At 39.4% G+C, this 18,473-nt stretch overlaps 1 protein-coding gene across 6 annotated transcripts in view; it reads right to left on the bottom strand.

Annotated features, from left to right (window-relative positions):
- Positions 1–18,473, bottom strand: part of LOC135212988 (beta-TrCP-like) — a 210,964-nt gene that overhangs the window by 31,767 nt on the left and 160,724 nt on the right. For all 6 annotated transcript variants that reach the window (XM_064246760.1, XM_064246759.1, XM_064246762.1 and 3 more), the window contains 3 exons: positions 12,768–12,914; positions 9,886–10,011; positions 2,819–2,908 (listed from right to left, as the gene is read on the bottom strand). In XM_064246760.1, coding sequence (XP_064102830.1) covers positions 2,819–2,908; positions 9,886–10,011; positions 12,768–12,914 — 363 coding nt within the window. The remainder of the gene's footprint in view (positions 1–2,818; positions 2,909–9,885; positions 10,012–12,767; positions 12,915–18,473) is intronic.

Below are 18,473 nucleotides of genomic sequence, written 5' to 3'. Positions count from 1 at the left end.
GGTGTCTTCTGCCCGGGCAAAAAGACCTGGAACCACTGAACAATATACCTTTAGCTTCCAGTTAAACTTGTCATGAAGAGGTCTATCATTGGTCTCCTCTACAGAACAAAAAGCCTGTCTGCTATCTCACGATGCAAAGACCTGTCCCGACGACTTAGCTCATCAGCCACTACTTTCCCTTTGCCTGAAATGTACCTGGCAATAAGATCCACTCAGTTGTTGATGACCCACTGATGCAACTGGACTGTTATCAAGTGAAGTTGGCATGACAATAGCTCCCTTTGTTTGTTCACATAAGCTACCACTGTAGTGTTGTCCAACATCAGAACAACAGTGCCCCATCACCCTTTTTTGTAACTCCAAAGTGCTAGGAAGTCTGCTTTCAACTTTAGCCCATTGGTTTGAAGCTGACTGCCCTGAGGACTCCACACACCAGAAATCAGATCTTCTAGGTGTGCTCGTTCCCCAACCCTCAGAAGAGGCGTTTGAGACCAGGAGAAGTTCTTAAGTGGCGAACGAAGAGGCACTACACTTTTCCAGAGGGGGTGAATGAAAAAGCACTCCTACTGTCAGGTTTTTGTCATCCAACCACCACAGGAGGTCACTTCTTACCTCTGTCAACAGAGGGACCTGCAGCTGAGGAGAATCCCTTGCTGGAGACCAAAATTCCTTCAACCTCCGTTACAGGGATTGAAGATGTAGATGGCCATGAGGAACCAGCTTCTCCTGCAAAGTCAAAAGGCCTAGAATCACTTGCCACTGCCAAGCTGGTTGTTTCTGTTCGGACTGGGTGGAACAAGCCACTGTCCTGAACTTCTCAATCCTCTGGTCCAACAAGACTTGATGAGGCTGTCTATGATCATTCCGAGGCTATCTATGATCATTCCCAGGTACGGAATTCTCTAGCTGGGATGAAGATTGGACTTTTCCCAATTTATCACGATGCCTAAGCCCTAACAAAATTGAAGAAGATGGTCCATGTCTCAAATTATCTTTTCCTAGAAACTCGTTAAGACCAGCCATTCATTGAGATAACTTAGGAGGCGGATCCCTTGAGTATGAGCCCATGTCGATACTAGGGTGAAAACTCTTGTGAACACACGGAAGCTGTTGTCAGTCTAAAGCAAAGGACTTTGAAATGGAACACCACTTCTCCAAGACTGAAGCAAAGAAACTTTCGTGAGGAGGGATGGAAAGGGATCTAGAAGTAAGCATCCTTCAAATCTATAGTCAGAATGTAGTTGTTGTCACTAACAGCTTTTAAGACTGTTCGAAGAGTCTCCATCCTGAACTTTGCCATTCTGTTGAAGAGGTTCAATGTTAAAAGGTCTATCACCAGCCTCCAATCGCACTGGCTTTGGGGAATAGGAAGACTCAGCAGTAGAACCCTGGGGGAAGGACAGGTTACTTGCTCTACAGCTCCTCTCTCTATCATTTTCCTTACTTCTTGGAGAGCTAGGTGTTTGAGAGAGCCCTGGGCATAAGTGAGGTGAAGGAGAGGATGATCAGAGAGAGGAGGAGCGAAGTCGAAAGGAAGTAGATATACTACCCGAAGGATATCTACCATCCACGGCTCCACCCTGAAACTCTGCCATATAGCCCATGGCTCGCCAGGCATCCCCCTACTGGTGGCAAAATAGGGAGAGGAGTCCTCTCTATCATCTACCTGCCCTGGCTCTACCTCTATTCCCATTTCCTGGTCTTGAAGAGCAGGTCTGAAAAGGATGTTGCCGAGGTGGTTTTTTCAGAAACGCAGCAGGTTGAGAAGTCTTGTTCGTAATAGCTGGTCTTATAGGCTTCTTGGAAGGAGACTGTTGATTCTGCCTCGGAATGTTTGGGTGAGATATCAGCTTGCAAAGCCTTTACCAAAGGCTTGTAGGAAGGTTAGTTCATTCTGAACACCAATGATGGAACCCAACTTGGTGCTTTAAAGCTGTATTTCAACAAGATTTTTCAATTCACAAATGATCCCAGATTTCCTGAACAGTAACACCAATATGCAGTAAATATGCCTAGCTGTCAAACTGCCCAGTTCTAAAGGTCCTTCATTCCTCATGCTGCTGGACTGTGGAACAGCTTACCTTCAGAGGATGTCGCGCAATTCGAACCCAGAAGTTCAAGCAAAGATGCAATGCATTACTACTCTAATACTATTCTCTTTGCATTTGAATACATTTTTATCTATTTACTAATTTCTTTTTTCTTTTTTACTAAGTGGAATCTCTCTATGTATTTCCCTATATGTACATTCTCTAACTTCTTCCTCATAATCACCATATTCTTTGGAAGCTTGAAAATCAAGTCAGTGGCCCATGTGGCTTTATTTTCTGAAAATATTTTACTGTAGAAAAAATTATTCTCCAAGGTAAGAGCATCAAAGTATGTGAAACTTTCAGATAATTTATCATATCTACTTTAGTTATTAAATAAGAAAAAATGTTGTAACAACCTTTTTTATATAAATTTATAAATGCAAAATAATTTTATACATAAACCATTTGAACTATATGTTCGAATTTTTGGGTTCTTATTTCAATTAGGCACTGATCGAATAATATCCCTTGGATTGCCATTCTTGGATGTTAGCTGTACTTCCAACTTGAATTGTAAACATAAAGAGGAAGAAAATGAGTCTGTTGTTGTACTTGGTAATAACAAACTTCTTCTCTTCCTCTTTATTCTTGATAAATTACCTAATAATAATAATGATGATTTATCTTACATCATAATTTAAAAAAAACTATAAACATCTATAATTTTTCCAAGTAATGAAATAAAAATAAAGAGAGTTGGAAGGTACAAAAATTGAAAATCTTACCTGGAGACATCGGACGGTTGAAGAATGACCAATCATTGTCACTTTACAATTAATTGATGACCACTGACTGGTCTCTTCTACATCCCAAACCTGTAATCACAAGGCAACTTAACACTGATGCATACAGTCATAAAATCTTTAGAAATCCTACAATGCATAATATAAACTTAACAGAAATGCAGGGAGACAGAACTGTTCCAATATTACTGCTTCAAACACTTAAAACACTCACACACAGTTGGCCCTCTTTACATGCATTTGTTTTTGTTTGTGAATCTACTTGTTCAAAGATATTTAGTCAGTATTTGGAAAAGTAAAAAATTATTCTAGAAATTATGGTGACCACAACAATGCAGAGGGCCATAAGTAACTGTTTTATGACAACACTGAAATACCCTAATGGAGAGGAATGATGAACTTTGTATTTTTTTATTATTGTACCTTGAAATATCTACTGTATATCCCCTAACATTAATTCAAATTTTATTTGTATTTTCACATGTTTACCTAAATTATATCAGAAGAAAAGACAGGCACAGGTAATTTAACTAATTCTTGAATCAGTCACTCTTGTTTAACCCATGGATATTTGATGACTAGCCCACATGATCCAATACCTATGTATACAGAATATAAAGTAACACTAAAACTTAAAAAATTTTTAACAGCGTAGTTGCTGTTTCATTCTCAAAGGAATCATCCTCCATGGGGAGTGCCAGCACCCCATGGTGACTAGACTAATGTCAAAAGAAATATCTTTTAGCCTGGTCTTATAGCCAGGCATTATGACATAATGATAAACGCTATGACATGTGATAGAGTATAATGGACTCAAAGACAAGAAGGCATTTTGTCTTGTCTTCAGCAAAGCTGTACCCAGTTTCTCACATCAAGACTGCAGAAGAAATGACTATTGTGCATGCATGCTGGCCATCTTGTTTTATGATAGGGTCAGTTGAAAGACCAAGAACCAATACTACCTCTCTAATCAAAGCAGACTAAGGTGTCTCCAACCAGTGCTCCTCATTTGAGACATTTCAATCTCCTATTTTTTTTCTTCGAGGATCATGGAATCACCAAAATTTTAAAGTTAAGTGCTTATTTTTAAGCTTTAATGAAAAATATTTTAGTTTAAAGTTGTAGAACAAAGGTTTGTTTTCAATATAAAAACCAGCCATTGTTTGGTTGTCTTTTGTTTGGCGAGCACATGGTCGGTGCACTGTATATTCCTTGCTAGCCTTTATATGAAAGCAAAAAATTGTTAAAGAATTTGTCATTCCTTTAGGAAGTTTTAGCTAAAGAACTGATAGACAATTTATTATTAACTCAGTTAATCTTTTCAAATAACAGTAATAACAGTGTCTACAATTTCCTAGGCATTAGCTTAAATGAGCTATTAGCCTAACTGATTCACTGCAAATAATTTAAGACTATGGTAGCTATTGTTTGTAGCCTGTAACCTAAGATTATATATCCTAAAGGTGATTTAAATAACTTGGATTAGGTGGTTAACTATTATTTCAGTTGATAAACTGGCTACACTATTTTCACTTTATATTGCCTGCATATTTAGCATGACCTAATGTTAAGTGGCACACTTTTACTAAACATTCTATACGACTAAATAGTTAGCCTAGACCATGTACCTAAGGCTAGTTGAAAATTGCCAACCGGTGCAAAATCGCACACAGGAAGGAGCACTAACACTGCCCAAAACAACAGCACTCTCAGGAACACGTCCGCGTTGGTCCTCCCTCGTAGGCAAAGGAAGGGCAGTCCTTAGCCTTCCAACACTAGATACGCCGACAGGGCGTAGAGGGGGAAGAGGGAGAGGAAGACAGCACTGGTTTCTTATGTGCACTCTTCTCAGGAGGCAGGGACGAAACGACACATTTCCTACCAGTCCTCCCAACCGATAGGGCAGCCAACTTCACATCCAAAACAGAGTCCAACCTCTGAAGCACTGCCTGGCATATGACTTCAGACTGATGTGTCAGAGAAGGCTCCGATGAAAAGGAAGGAAGGTGTAGTGACCTGGGCGGCAGGGATGATATCACAGCTCAGAAAGGCAGATCAAGGAGACGCCTGGGAGAGAGGTCATCGATGTGAGTGGCGTCACAAGTGACATCAAGGCTTCCCCTCGGTGCGAGGGGGCAAGGGGAATCAGATGCCACTGACAGAGAAATACACAAAGACGGATCCAGATAGTGATGTTATCAACGGGGCTGATGCCACAGCGTCACTCCGACTCGAAGATGTGGCAGAAGACACTGGCGGAGCAATACAAGATGGCTGACTTCTGCTGCCCACGAAGACGAGGCCGGGAGGAGGGGGGATGGCCTGGCCAGACCGGGGAGGGGGGGTGCGAGCCTCCACAAAATGCACTAGCAACCCCTCCAAGGACGGGGGACCCCCTACCCCAAGCGTCTTCCAAATCGCCGCCATTTTGGACGCCTACAACTCTGGAAGAGAATTGATTGATGAAAAAGCCTCACCCTTCTCGGGAATCAAATAAACTCCCGAGGAAGAGGGGGATACATTACAAACATTAGCCTGGTAGCCTCCCAATACTTCCAGCGACGAATCAATGGAAGAAAAGGAAGGAGACGCAGGCACAATACTACTATGGGGGGTGAATACTGCAGGAGACGAACCATTGGGAAGAGGCGAAAAACCTTCCCAAGTAGGAAGATTCGAAACCCTCCGATGTTCTCTCCTGCCATAAAACGACCTCCACTATCACAAGGATTTGTGATAGTACAAGCATTAGAATGACATCTACTGCATGTTATGTGAGGATCAGTCACTGCCGAAGCCAGTACACAAGAACACGGAAAACCTGGAACTCCGGGGCACATACGCTGACCCCGAGAAGGAGCAGAAGCCATAATATCAGCCAAACACACACACACACACACACACTAAACACAAGCGAAACGGGCAATTAACCGGGAAAATGCCAAGAGAGGTTAACATGACTCTCGCCCAGGCGGTCAAAAGAAAGGCTGGTGTAGCGGTGTCGTCCTTGACCAATCCTCACCCAAGCTACGCATGCGTTGCCATATATCACAAGATTCCTTGCTTTCATCTGCTTTTTAACCGAATCCAGCTAGGCGCTAGAAATGATCCTATTGTTAAGACCAAAGGTTTGTTTGCGTATGAACAACTACAAACTAGTATATTCAAGCATCAAAATTACTGGGCTCAATAAAAATAACTTGATTTATGACTATGTAGCCTAGCTAATCAATTAAGCTACATATTAATATCTTGTGTAGCTTATATTTAAAAAAAAATATCAACCTAGAATAGGTAGTAGCCTAACCAGATTAAGTAGGAATCCCTTTTTAAAGTGAATATCCTTCTATTAGCCTAGAGACACTATAGATGAGTATCATACAAGAAGGCAGACTATGATATATAAAAAAAAATTATATATTTTGTATATATTAGGTCTTGATTTGATTTCATTCTCTTATGATTTAATTTCAAGATATTTTATATGAACATTTGAAATACATTAACAAACAGGCAGAATTTTAATTAATTTCTCTTCCAAAAAAGAAATGGAGAAATGTAGAAGTTATAACAATTTAGATGATGACAATTATTCTATTGCAAAATGTCTCTGAATAACAGATCTGCTTATCATAAAGCCATAAACTTTATGTTGGTGACTTTTACCCTAAACTAGGTAACCAACAAATAATTGAGATCTCTAGCTTACAATGTATACTACTGTAGTATTCATGATTTATGTGCACATTTCATAAACTGCTGCCAGGAATGGTGCGCAAACTTAGGCTATGTTCACAATAGACAAACACTATTTCAAGGATTCAAAAGGAATGGAAAAATCAACCCAAGAACATTAGCCTTCCTTGGTTGTTTTCTTTTCACAAAATGAAATATAACCACTTGTCACTCACATGGGAAGCTTTTCTCAACAATGACATACATAAAGTTAGGGTAGACTTTTTCCAGCACTTGGCTTCAGCTATAAATTTCATAAATTCATCCATTCAAGCCTCCAGTTTATTGGAACCGTCATAGAATAGATATGACCGCTAATAGAGGACCTATCTATTGAATTTTAGCAGCATCTATCAACAGCAAAATATATCTCACAAACTTCCCATACAGGAAAATAATTGAAAAGGGATTTGGAATCAAAATAAATGAATACAGAAGATGTCAGCAGCAGAAAAGTGAATTACTGTGGCAAAAATTGTCTCAAAAAACAGCAGAAAAATATGTGAGAGAGAGAGAGAGAGAGAGAGAGAGAGAGAGAGAGAGAGAGAGAGAGAGAGAGAGAGAGAGAGAGAGAGAGAGAGAGAGAGAGAGAGAGAGTTATTTTCTTACCTTTAAAAACGATTGAATTTCCAACTCTTTATCTTTCACATAAAGATAGGACTTATTACACAATGAATGATAAAAATTCATACAAATCCATTGAACGCTTTCCTAACAGCCAAACAACGTTGATCTATATGGGTAAAAATAGCAGATTAAAGTGAAAGACATCATAGGTTTAAGCAAAGAATCTCAACAAGCCTTATCATTCATTCAAAATGAATAGTTTAACTATTGCCAATGGTCGTTTCCCAATTCTCGGCGGACTCGAAAGAGTGTGACATTGCCACATTCATGAGTAACCCAGACCAGGGGGAAAGGAAGTTTATCCTGAACTGTACAAGGCTGTCCCCAGTTATCGGCGGACTCTGTTAATGGCGATTCGGTTTTATGGCGATTTGGTTTTTTAGGGCTTGTCTAGCACCAAAAAATTGGCAATTTATGGCACCATGGCAGTCAAGTTTTGGTTATCAGTGCCATAAGGTGTGGAAAATAAGGTTATGATGCCATAACATATCTAACTGAGGTAACATTAACTCTTTCAGATAGAGTAGTTTATGGTGGCAGGTTTCCAATACCTTACAACAGCAAATATACAACCAACAGCTGGTCTCTTGTTTGTCACTTTATTATAAGCTGTATTTTACCAAGAACTTTTGTGATCACAACTGATCTCTGATCCTCTTTTCCTGCTGAGTGTGACCAGATCTGACGAACAGCAGCACCAACATGTAGCGACTATGCCATGCTGTCAAACTCCTCAGTTCCAGAAGTCTTTTATTTCTCACTAGAGGCTCTTAAAGCTGAAGACAGTGATCCATATGAATAAGGATTTATCATATGATGATGATGATGTTGTCTGAAAGGTTTGTCCTTAAATTAAAGGTGAAAACTGAAGCAAACGAAAGATAAAAAGGTTAGACAGATTAATAAGAAGCCACCAAAGGAAAGGAATGGAAAGTTTGTTTGCATGGTGTTTTTACGTTGCATGGAACCAGTGGTTATTCAGCAACGGGACCAACGGCTTTACGTGACTTCCGAACCGCATCAAGAGTGAACTTCTATCACCAGAAATACAAATCTCTCACTCCTCAATGGAATGGCCAAGAATTGAACCAGCGACCACCGAGGTGGGATGCTAATACCATACCAACCACGCCGCTGAGGCGCTAGGAATGGAAAGTAAGACAGAAACAAATGCTGTTGGAGCTAAAGGGATATTACAGGCATTAACCTGTAGTGTGATGTGCAAGACACACTGTTGGCAGTACTTCTAAGAGGAAAAGGGTGGCAATAGCTTTCCATATTCTTGAATTTCATACTTTCCATGCATTTCCATCCCCTGCTTATGACCCAGTAATCCTAATTTGTAAAAGTATAAAATCTCTTGGATATAAATTACACAATCATTAACACTGTCTCTATCTTAAGCAGCCTTTTACTTTTATCTGTTCCAGGATTTCCAAAATTATTACACAAATTATGGTCTTACATCCATTTTTTGCTTCTCCATATTACATATGAACATGTTACCCCTGGTTTTTCAACTACAGTAATATCCATATGAGAGAGAATAGGAATATGAATATATGATTTAGGCCAAAGGCCAAGCACTGGGACCTATGAGGTCATTCAGCACTGAATGGCAAAATAAGAGTACAGGCAGTCCCCGGGTTACGACGGTCTCGGCTTACGAGGTTACGGCGCTTTTCAATTATATTCATCAGAAATTATTTCCAGGGTTACGACGCATGTTCCAGAGTTACGACGCCTACAAACTCTGATCTGGCAGATGAAATATGACACCAACAATGCAAAATAATATTTAAAGGTTTTCTTGATGAAAAATGCAATAAGAATGCAGTTTACATAGTTTTGAATGCACCCAATGCATTAAAAGTAAGGTTTTCTTAGGATTTTTGACAATGTTCTGGCTTACGACGATTTTCGGCTTACGACGCGTCTCAAGAACGGAACCCCCGTCGTAACCCGGGGACTGCCTGTAGAAGGGTTTGAAAGGTGTAACAGGAGGAAAGCCTCGCAGTTACACTATGAAATGATTGTTGGAAGAGCGTGGAAAGTAAGAGGGAAGTAAGAGAACATGAACGGAGGTACAGTAAAAGGAATGAAAGGGGGTGTAGCTAGGGGCCGAAGGGACGCTGCAAATATCCTCGAGTAATACCTAGTTATACCTACAGTGCACCGCATGAGGTGCACTGATGTGAGGTGCACTGGTGGTACTAACCCCCCCCCAAAGGCATATGAGAGAGAGAGAGAAATACCATGCTTTCAATTCATTCTGGGTATCATTACAACAACTGTGTGTGGTAGAACTGATTAATTAATTAAATCCTATTACTACTTCCTACATTTGTTCCACTTTATGGTTTACATAGGCATGTATTGGTTTATATGAAACACTGAAGACTAGTTTCTATATTTTTTTCTCTTATAGGTTCCATTGATAGACTGTCATTTTAACAAGGAGCATACCTCTCATTCTCTAAAATTTATGCTAGACATCCTTCCCTACATCACATTTTTATTTCTGTTTATGTAGCAATACACAGACCAAGCAACTCGTTATACTTGTTTGACACAAGATTCATATCAACTAAATATGCCTCCCAAGCTTAGAATGTTCTAGAACTGATGTCCTTGGCCTAGTCAGATGGTTGTATTTACTGGAGCTGTGACATAAGAGACTGACTTACTTTGATGGTAGCATCAGCAGAGCCACTAACAAGACGATTGCCAGCCAAGTGAATGCAGCGGACCATATCAGAATGACCAACCAAAGTTTGCACTGACCAGCGGGAATTTGTACGCATATTCCAAACCTGTAAAATAATTGAGATTCAAAACATTTATTATTAACAACAAAACAGTAAGATTCATAATAAAAATATATATAATAATATAAAAAATAGCAGGCAGTATAGTCGCCACAAACACTTCAAACTTAGGAACTGAATAGCAGCCCTGAGAACATTCACTTTTCCCACCCACTTCAAAGCAGGTAAAAGGTAAATATCGTACATTAGGCAATACAGCATGAGGCACAGGAGTTTTCCCGCCTACTTAAATCCACTTAGTCACCCATGAAGCAGAGAAGGGGGGTAAGGGGGGTTTGTGTTTACCCTCTGTCAGATACCTGATTACTGTAATATTGCACCTGCATATCAAGCACTCCTGCGGGCCCACCAGCTAGATTGCTGGGTAAATCACTTTCCATCAACAAGAGGACACAAATTGTGACTATGTACTATAAAGAGGGCAGGTCAATGACAGCCATGGCAAAGGAGTTAGGAGGCTCTACATGTATCATCTCCATTTGGTGTAACAGAGCTGACAGGAAGTAACTCAAGGTGGCAGTGCAAAGGAAGAAGGGATCTGGACATCCGTGGAAAACATTCAAGACGACCAACAGCTTGTTAAAGTGTATTGTAATGCTAAATCCAAATATAACCAGCAAAGAATTGAAGCAATGGGACACTGAAGTGTTGGGAGAGGTGTAGAATGCACCATACAACTTCGCCTTTGAAAGGATCTCGGTCTCCCCCATCATACCACAACTAAGAAGCCATCGCTACCTGAGGCAATGAAGAAGAAGAGGCTGAATTTTTGCAAGTACAAAGGTTCGAATGAGGAAGATGGGTCTACAGTGATATTCAGCGATGAATCATGTTTCCACATAACCAGGAGCACCAGGAAGAAGGTCAGGAGACCTAGAAGGTCAAATAGATTTAACTAAGTATACTGTCAAGACTGTGAAGCATGACACCTTCGTCATGGTGTGGTAGAGTTGTGGCGGAAAGGGAGGGAGTGGGAAGGTTGCATTTTTTACTGCTTCAAGGAAAGTCTGCACATGCGTGTTTTTATGCAAGGTGGGGACTGTGCCACGGGGGGAATAAGGAAAAAAATTATTTGAGAATAATGGAATTGAGCTTCTGAATTGGCCAAATGGTTGGAGCTTTATGAAGAGGAAGCGAGGCTCTATGGACACATTCTCTGTTCCGAAACTGACTACTGCCATAGAAAATATGTGGCATAATGAGCTGGATAATAATTATTTTAATCAACTGTCTAATTCAATGAAGAGAAGAACTGATTATGTTTTAAAGCATAAGGGTGATATGTCTAAACATTGAATAAAAGCATAAGGGAGATATGATTAAATATTGAATAGTTATTTACACCAAAAACTAACTAAAGAATCGCTATAGCTGCTAGTTAGAAAATGTTTGCTATATACTTACTTGGTAAGTTACTTATATAAAATAAACAATATATGATTATGAACCCAATTGTACAGTGCATTGTACTAAATACACATTAGCCAGGCCCTGGACTGGGAGACAATAATGAAGAGAGGGAAGGGCGTGTGTGTGCGTGTACTACATCGCAGGTATGTAGGGGAGTTTCTTAGTAAACAGTATCAATTGCATTTCTCTCTCTCTCTCTCTCTCTCTCTCTCTCTCTCTCTCTCTCTCTCTCTCTCTCTCTCTCTCTCTCTCTCATGTGTACTTAGTGCACAATGGCGTGGACTGGTAACAATGATTTAGTATTACCATTTTTAATGGTTTTCCATTTTATGCAATGAAAATATACCTAAATGCCAAGAAAGGAAAAAGAAATGAGAAATATGTGTGTGTGTGTGTGTGTGTGTGTGTGTGTGTGTGTGTGTGTGTGTGTGTGTGTGTGTGTGTGTGTGTACATTTCAGGTATGTAGGGTAGTTTCTTGGTGCAGTATTAATTCATTCTCTCTCTCTCTCTCTCTCTCTCTCTCTCTCTCTCTCTCTCTCTCTCTCTCTCTCTCATGTAATAGCCTAATAATTAGTAAAATGGATATGCTGTACTGACACTTAGTTTTGATCATGCTTTTGCTTGTGGATTATAGTATATGTACCTCACTCTTCAGTGAACAGCGCTAAGGTGCATTTGCCTGGACTGGGAGTGATGATCAAGTATTTTTATAAAAATACATTTCTAATGATTTTATGCAGTTAAAATATGCAAAACACCAAGAAATAGAAAATGAGAAATGATAGAAAGGAAAGTAATTGACAGACTAATATGATTACAGAATTGAAAAGATAATGCTGCAGTTTTCCCAGACACCTTGTTTTGATCATGTTTTCACTTGGTATGGCACATGCAATTTGACTTTTGTTTAGAATTTTTTTTAGCTTAATTCTTTTTTTAATGTGTAACAAAGCAATAGTAGAAGCAATTAAAGTGGATCCGTGGTATAATCAGCACCAACTGTACATCGCAGTACAATAGTAAAATAAAGCTTTATATTTATGAAATACAAACTATTTGCAGGCAGTTCCCGGTTATCAGCAAGGGTTCTGTTCCCAATGGCGTGACAATCGAAAATTGCCAATAACAGAAAATCGGCAATAATAGTGCTGATCTCCGGTTATCGGTGCCAATCCTCAGTCACTGCCGCCAATAAGTGGGGATCAGTGCATATTGGCACCGAAAATTCAGTTATTTTCGTCGCTAGACAATCGCCATAAAACCGGATCGCCGATAGCTGGGGACTGCCTACTGTCAAAGGTAATACCAATTGTGCCTTGAAACTCCTTACCTTAATAGTATTATCATGAGAACCTGAAACTATTCGATGATCATCAAACTGAACACAAGAAACACCTTCTGTGTGACCTTCAAAAGTTCGGACATGACAATGAGCTCCAAGCCAGTTACGGTGTAGTCTGTAACGCTCCACAAACACCTGTAATATAAGTCAAAGATGGTAAATAACTAAAGAAAACATTCTAATGTACAATCTGCTAACTCTGAACTGAGACAGTCCTCATTCCATATTTAGATTTAACATGTTTATTAATAAAGAAACAGAAGAAAACTCAAAGAAGTTTTTGTTTGGTTCATATTAATTAATGGTACAAGTGTTTTACTGACAGAACAAGACTGAGGTACAGGCAGTCCCCGGTTCTAAGCGGACTCGGGTAATGATGATCCAGTTCAATGGCACTTGTCTAGTGTCATAAAATCGGCAATTTATGGTGCCATAAGGCGCCATAATACCTAACTGAGGCACCATTAGTACCATAAATCACCAAGTTTTGGTTCATGGTGGGTTTCGCTTATCAGCACCGTATCGAGAACGGAACTCCCCCCCCCCCCCCCACCCCCCCCCCCCCCCCCGATAACAAGGAACTGCCTGTACAGTGGACCCCCCGTATTCGCGGACTCAAACATTTGCGGATTTCTCTCGAGAACGTTTCCCTGTATTATTCGCGGAAAATTCCCACATTCGCGGTATTTTTCTATGAGAAATATCCACAATTTCCTGGTTTTCTTATTAATTTCATCATAAAATACACTTTTTGTGATAAAACTATTAAAAAATCAAGTATAAAACTTTTTAGTGGTTTTTCTTGAGTTTTAACTAACAAAATAGGCTGTTTTTAGCGTTTTTATAGGGGGTTCCAAACATTCGCGGATTCTAACTATTCATGGGGGGGTCTGGTACGCATCCCCCGCGAATACGGGGGACCACTGTACATATTTGGATCCAGCACACTCAAATTCAAATATATTTTCTACATTAATGCAAAAAAAACCCAATTACTAGTACAGTAATAATGCAATGGTAGAGAAAATATAAATTTTCATAATGAAATTTATTATTTGGATACTTACCTACTGTTAAAGTTAGCTATATCTCCCTGCCAATTAGGCGAGTAAGCATTCAAATAAAAAACTGAATGGTTGCCCGGACGACTGTTTTAGTTTACCTGTTCTCCACCAGGTGTCTTTTGAATGATTTAGCTTGACAGAATTCTCCTTGACAGCCCACTAAGTTGTGGGGAGGCTGGGTTGGTCTACTTTAACAGTAGGTAAGTATCCAAATAGTAATAAATTTTATGATGAAAATTTATATTATTTGAGACGAATCTTACCTACTGTTAAAGTTAGGAAGAGAATGGTGGGTAGTGCAGCTAGACAAAATTCCTCTCAGCCATTCGAGCTAAAGGTTTCTTGCATGAAACCCAAAACATTCTTACCTGATCTGGAATCCTTGGTGGATTTTACTACCACCAGAAGTTGGATTCCATTCAGGGAGCAAGGCTCTCAATACATATGCAGCAAAGAGCAGCCTTGTGGAGAAAACCGCTTCGATTCAGCCAGAATGAAATGTAAGTGGTATGAGGGACCACTGTGCCTGGGTTCTAAACCCCTATAAAACGAGTCACTTAAAATAAATACCTTTACGATAAAAAGGTACGCTTCTATATAAAATTTTTACCTTCACGCTCCCCAAAATATTAAAACTTGGGATTTAAACAAAAGAGCCTATAGAATTATTCTTTTTTCAGTTCAGGAAAAGACTACCCACTACTAGTAGTGGATTAAGGGCTTTACTGTTTTCAAACACAATTCTGTATACTCAAGGTAGTGAGCGGATAAAAACTGAATTGTACTTCTACTGTGCCACATTAATCCTATTCTGGAGCAACAAATTGACTTAACACTAAATGAAGTTACAACTGCTGCTCACATTATGAATGTTTACCTTCAATAAAGGTAGAAGATATGGCGCTAGTTCTCATGCCCTAGCCTATCCAATATGTCACAGGGAACCTCGTGTTCCTTGACAAAGACGTTATAAGTTTCTAAAAATCACAACATAAAAGGTTAACTTTGCCTCTTCCAGGCTTAACCTTCACAAATACATTCTAGGTTTTCTAAAATCACAAAACAAAAAGTTAACTTTGTCTTCAAGCTTAACCATTGGCTAAGGCGTTATAAGTTTCTAAATCACACAACACAAAAGGTTAACTTTTCCATCCTCCCGGCTTAACCTTCACAAATACATTCTAGGTTTTCTAAAACCACAAAACAAAAAGTTAACTTTGTCTTCAAGCTTAACCATTAGCAAAGACAGCTAGGTTTTCTAAAACCACAAAACAAAAGGTTGATTTTTGCCTCTTCCAGGCTTAACCTTTGACAACAACATATACGTTTCTTAAAACAAAGATTAAAACAAAGATGTTCAAGGTTTCTAAAAGGATGATACAAATGTTCTAGGTTTAACCTTTAAATCTAAATGCCCCAACAGGATAGAGAAGTTTCCTCTACTTCTCCACTAAGGGGTTACAATGGAATTCTTACAGGACACTGTAAAGCATAGCCTTAACATTACCCTCAGCTCTAAGGCAGAAAGTTAAAATAGCATTCCCTTTACACCAGCTTCAAAAAGGGTGTTGACAATAAATTTACTTATTAACTGCTGCTAGTACTAAATCAAAGGTTTTACAGGAAATTCACATAAAGTTTAGAACTGCATCTAAACTCCAGAGAGACTGATATAGTAATGAAGGAGCTTCAATCTCAACACCTTACAGTGCTGATCCTCAGCAAGATTTAAAAGTACTTGACGCAATACCGAGGAAAGTATGTATGGAACAATGACTTTGGAAGTAGACAGTGAAAAGTCTTCTTATATCTAAACAGAAAACATTGACGTCTACAAGGTTCCAGGTGCTGAAAATTCCTCTAGAATGGCACCCTCAGCAATACACAGACCACTGCTTCTGACCCCAGCCCATGGTAGTTTTAAATTAAGGACAGATCCTATGATAAACTGAAAATCTTATTATTGGGAGGGGACATTCTAACATCTCCAAACAGTTAAGGAGATGCCTAAGTTAATGGAAGTATATGGAATTGTGTAGTAGAGTTGATTTCTTCTCCATGGAAGAATGAGACATCTACCAAGAGCATTGGAAATTCTGAAATGATTTGCCCTGAGGCTACAAGTGCTCTACAGGAGACACTAAGCAATTCTTGAACTTGAAATTGCTCAATAGTATTTATTCAGAGTAGATATGAGGGGCAGGTCAATGAGTCGGAATTAGGCCAAATTTAAGGAAACATCCACTGCTCAAGCCTGAGGGTCATCAAAGTAGTAGTAATCATTTGGATGTTCCTGTTCATCTACATGCTAGTAAGTCTAAATGAGTGCTCCTTAAATCCCACACCAAGTGCCAAACTTATGGATGTCAAGGCCCTTGCAGGCAGTTTGTTCTTCCTGAATCCCCAATTGCTAAAACAGTCCTTCCACAGCATGAATGATCAAACCAATATATTTTTTCATTCCACTCAAAGCAGCAAACTTCCCACAAAGACTTTGTTTCTGACCGGGAATATACCTGCAAAGCATCCTGATGTCTTTCCACTGCCCTGACATCTAAAAAGTTTAACCAGGAGTAGTGTTCACCATTCTATGTTGCATGTAAGTGTAATGACACTAGTTAAACTCTGTGTTGCATGACAGAGGGAAAAGACCAAAACTTGGACTTAGGTTTAAGAACAAAATGGACAATTTGTAAGTAATCCAGAACCAACTTTGGCTCTAGGACTGTAGGAAGGACTGTAACCAACAATTTTCCGGTTTACGACGCATGTCAATTCTTGGAAGCTAAAACTCAAAAACTATCTATGAAGAAATAACTGCCAATATGGCATGATACCTATCCCAGTATAACAGTAACAGACTTAAAAAATAAATAAATAAATAAATAAATAAAAGTACAATGGACACTCCGTACTTGCGGGGGATGCATACCTGACACCCCCACCCCCGAACAGCTAGAACCCATGAATAGTACTTAGAACCACTATAAAAATGCTTAAAACTGCCTATTTTGTTAGTTCAAACTCAAGAAAAACCCACTAAAAATACTTATACCTGGGTGTTTTAATAGTTTTGACACAAAAAGTGTATTTACAGTAATCATGAAATTTATATGAAAGTACAGTAATTTGTGGTTATTTCTCATAGAAAAATACTGTGACTATGCAAATTTCCTGAGAATAATAGGTAGACATAGTCCATAGGGAAATCCGCAAATACACAAGTCTGCGAATGTCAAGAACACGAATGCGGGGATCCACTATATATTTTACGACAACTGGGAACCCTTCTTTAATGCTTTATTAATTTTTAACAGACAAAAACAATATGAAATTTTCATTATTAAAATGAAGTTTTATTGTATACTTACCGAACAATTATAGAGCCGTGATTTCCACGAGCGGCAGGATACTAAATTCAAATTTAGCGCGTCGGCGTCGCCAACACTGGTGGTGATGACGTCATCTCCCTCCACTCGCGGGAGAACCAGGTACAACTGCCCAGGTGAATCCAATTCTTTCTGCCCGTCCGTCCACCTAAGGGGAGGAGGGTGGGTATAATCATAATTGTTCGGTAAGTATACAATAAAACTTCATTTTAATAATGAAAATTTCATTTTTATTGTAGTGTCTTACCGAACAATTATAGAGCTGATTACACATTTATGGGAAGGTGGGATTCAGTGGACCACTAGTATTTTTAAATGGTTACATTTATTGCAATACCAGTAAACACTCAAGGTGTCTGTTGTACCTTACCTTGTAAGAGAGCTACAGCAGACTGTTACTGCCTCTGGTCGGTGCTCTTCTTACTATTGTAGAGGAATTGGAATTTGACCAAAGTTAGCCTCTACAGGAGTGGAATCCTTCCGTAGTTCAAGCGAGTCAAGGCTGACTGACGGAGGATAGTAAAAACAAAAATTGCCCTTGCCCGGGGCTAAGACCAGAAATTCAATCATACAAAATATTTGTCACCAACACCAGATTTAAAAACATATATAACCCAACCATTGTAAAAATCTGACCTAACAGACTGGTGAGTATCCCAGGTACTCTGTACCCCAGCTTCCCTTGAACTCGACAACCTATTCAAGGTGAAAAGTTAGCATAGAGGTGACGACCCCTGTGCCGTTTCTCCCAACACCATGCCAGAAACCGCCACCGGACCTAACGTTTTACAATTCTCGAAAACCGTTTCTATCTCTTTGAGATAATGACTCGCAAAAACCGAATTCGATCTCCAGAACGTGCTCTGAAGAATCGAAAGCTAAGATAAATCTTTCTGAATGCTAAAGAAGTTGCCACTGCTCTAACCTCGTGAGCTTTAACTCTCAGAACGGAAAGATTGTCGTTCTCGGACTGCGAGTGAGCTTCCCTGATAAGCTCTCTAATAAAGAACGATATAGCATTCTTAGAAAGAGGACGAGAGGGATTTTGAACCGAGGTCCCAAGAGCTTAGAAGATTGTCCTCTGATACCCTTAGTGGCAAACAGATACTGCTTAATAGCCCTGACTGGACATAAGAGCCTTTCTTCGTTCCTTCATGTCCAACCAAATCAGATAAGTTCCTTACCACAAAACTCCTCGGCCAAGGATTAGAATGGATTCTCATTTTTGCTAGAAAGGTCAA

The sequence above is a fragment of the Macrobrachium nipponense genome, chromosome 42 (assembly GCF_015104395.2).
Source record: "Macrobrachium nipponense isolate FS-2020 chromosome 42, ASM1510439v2, whole genome shotgun sequence".
Classification (NCBI taxonomy): domain Eukaryota; kingdom Metazoa; phylum Arthropoda; class Malacostraca; order Decapoda; family Palaemonidae; genus Macrobrachium; species Macrobrachium nipponense.
Note: the sequence above shows the minus strand (reverse complement) of the source record. Positions and strands in the feature narration are given on the sequence as shown.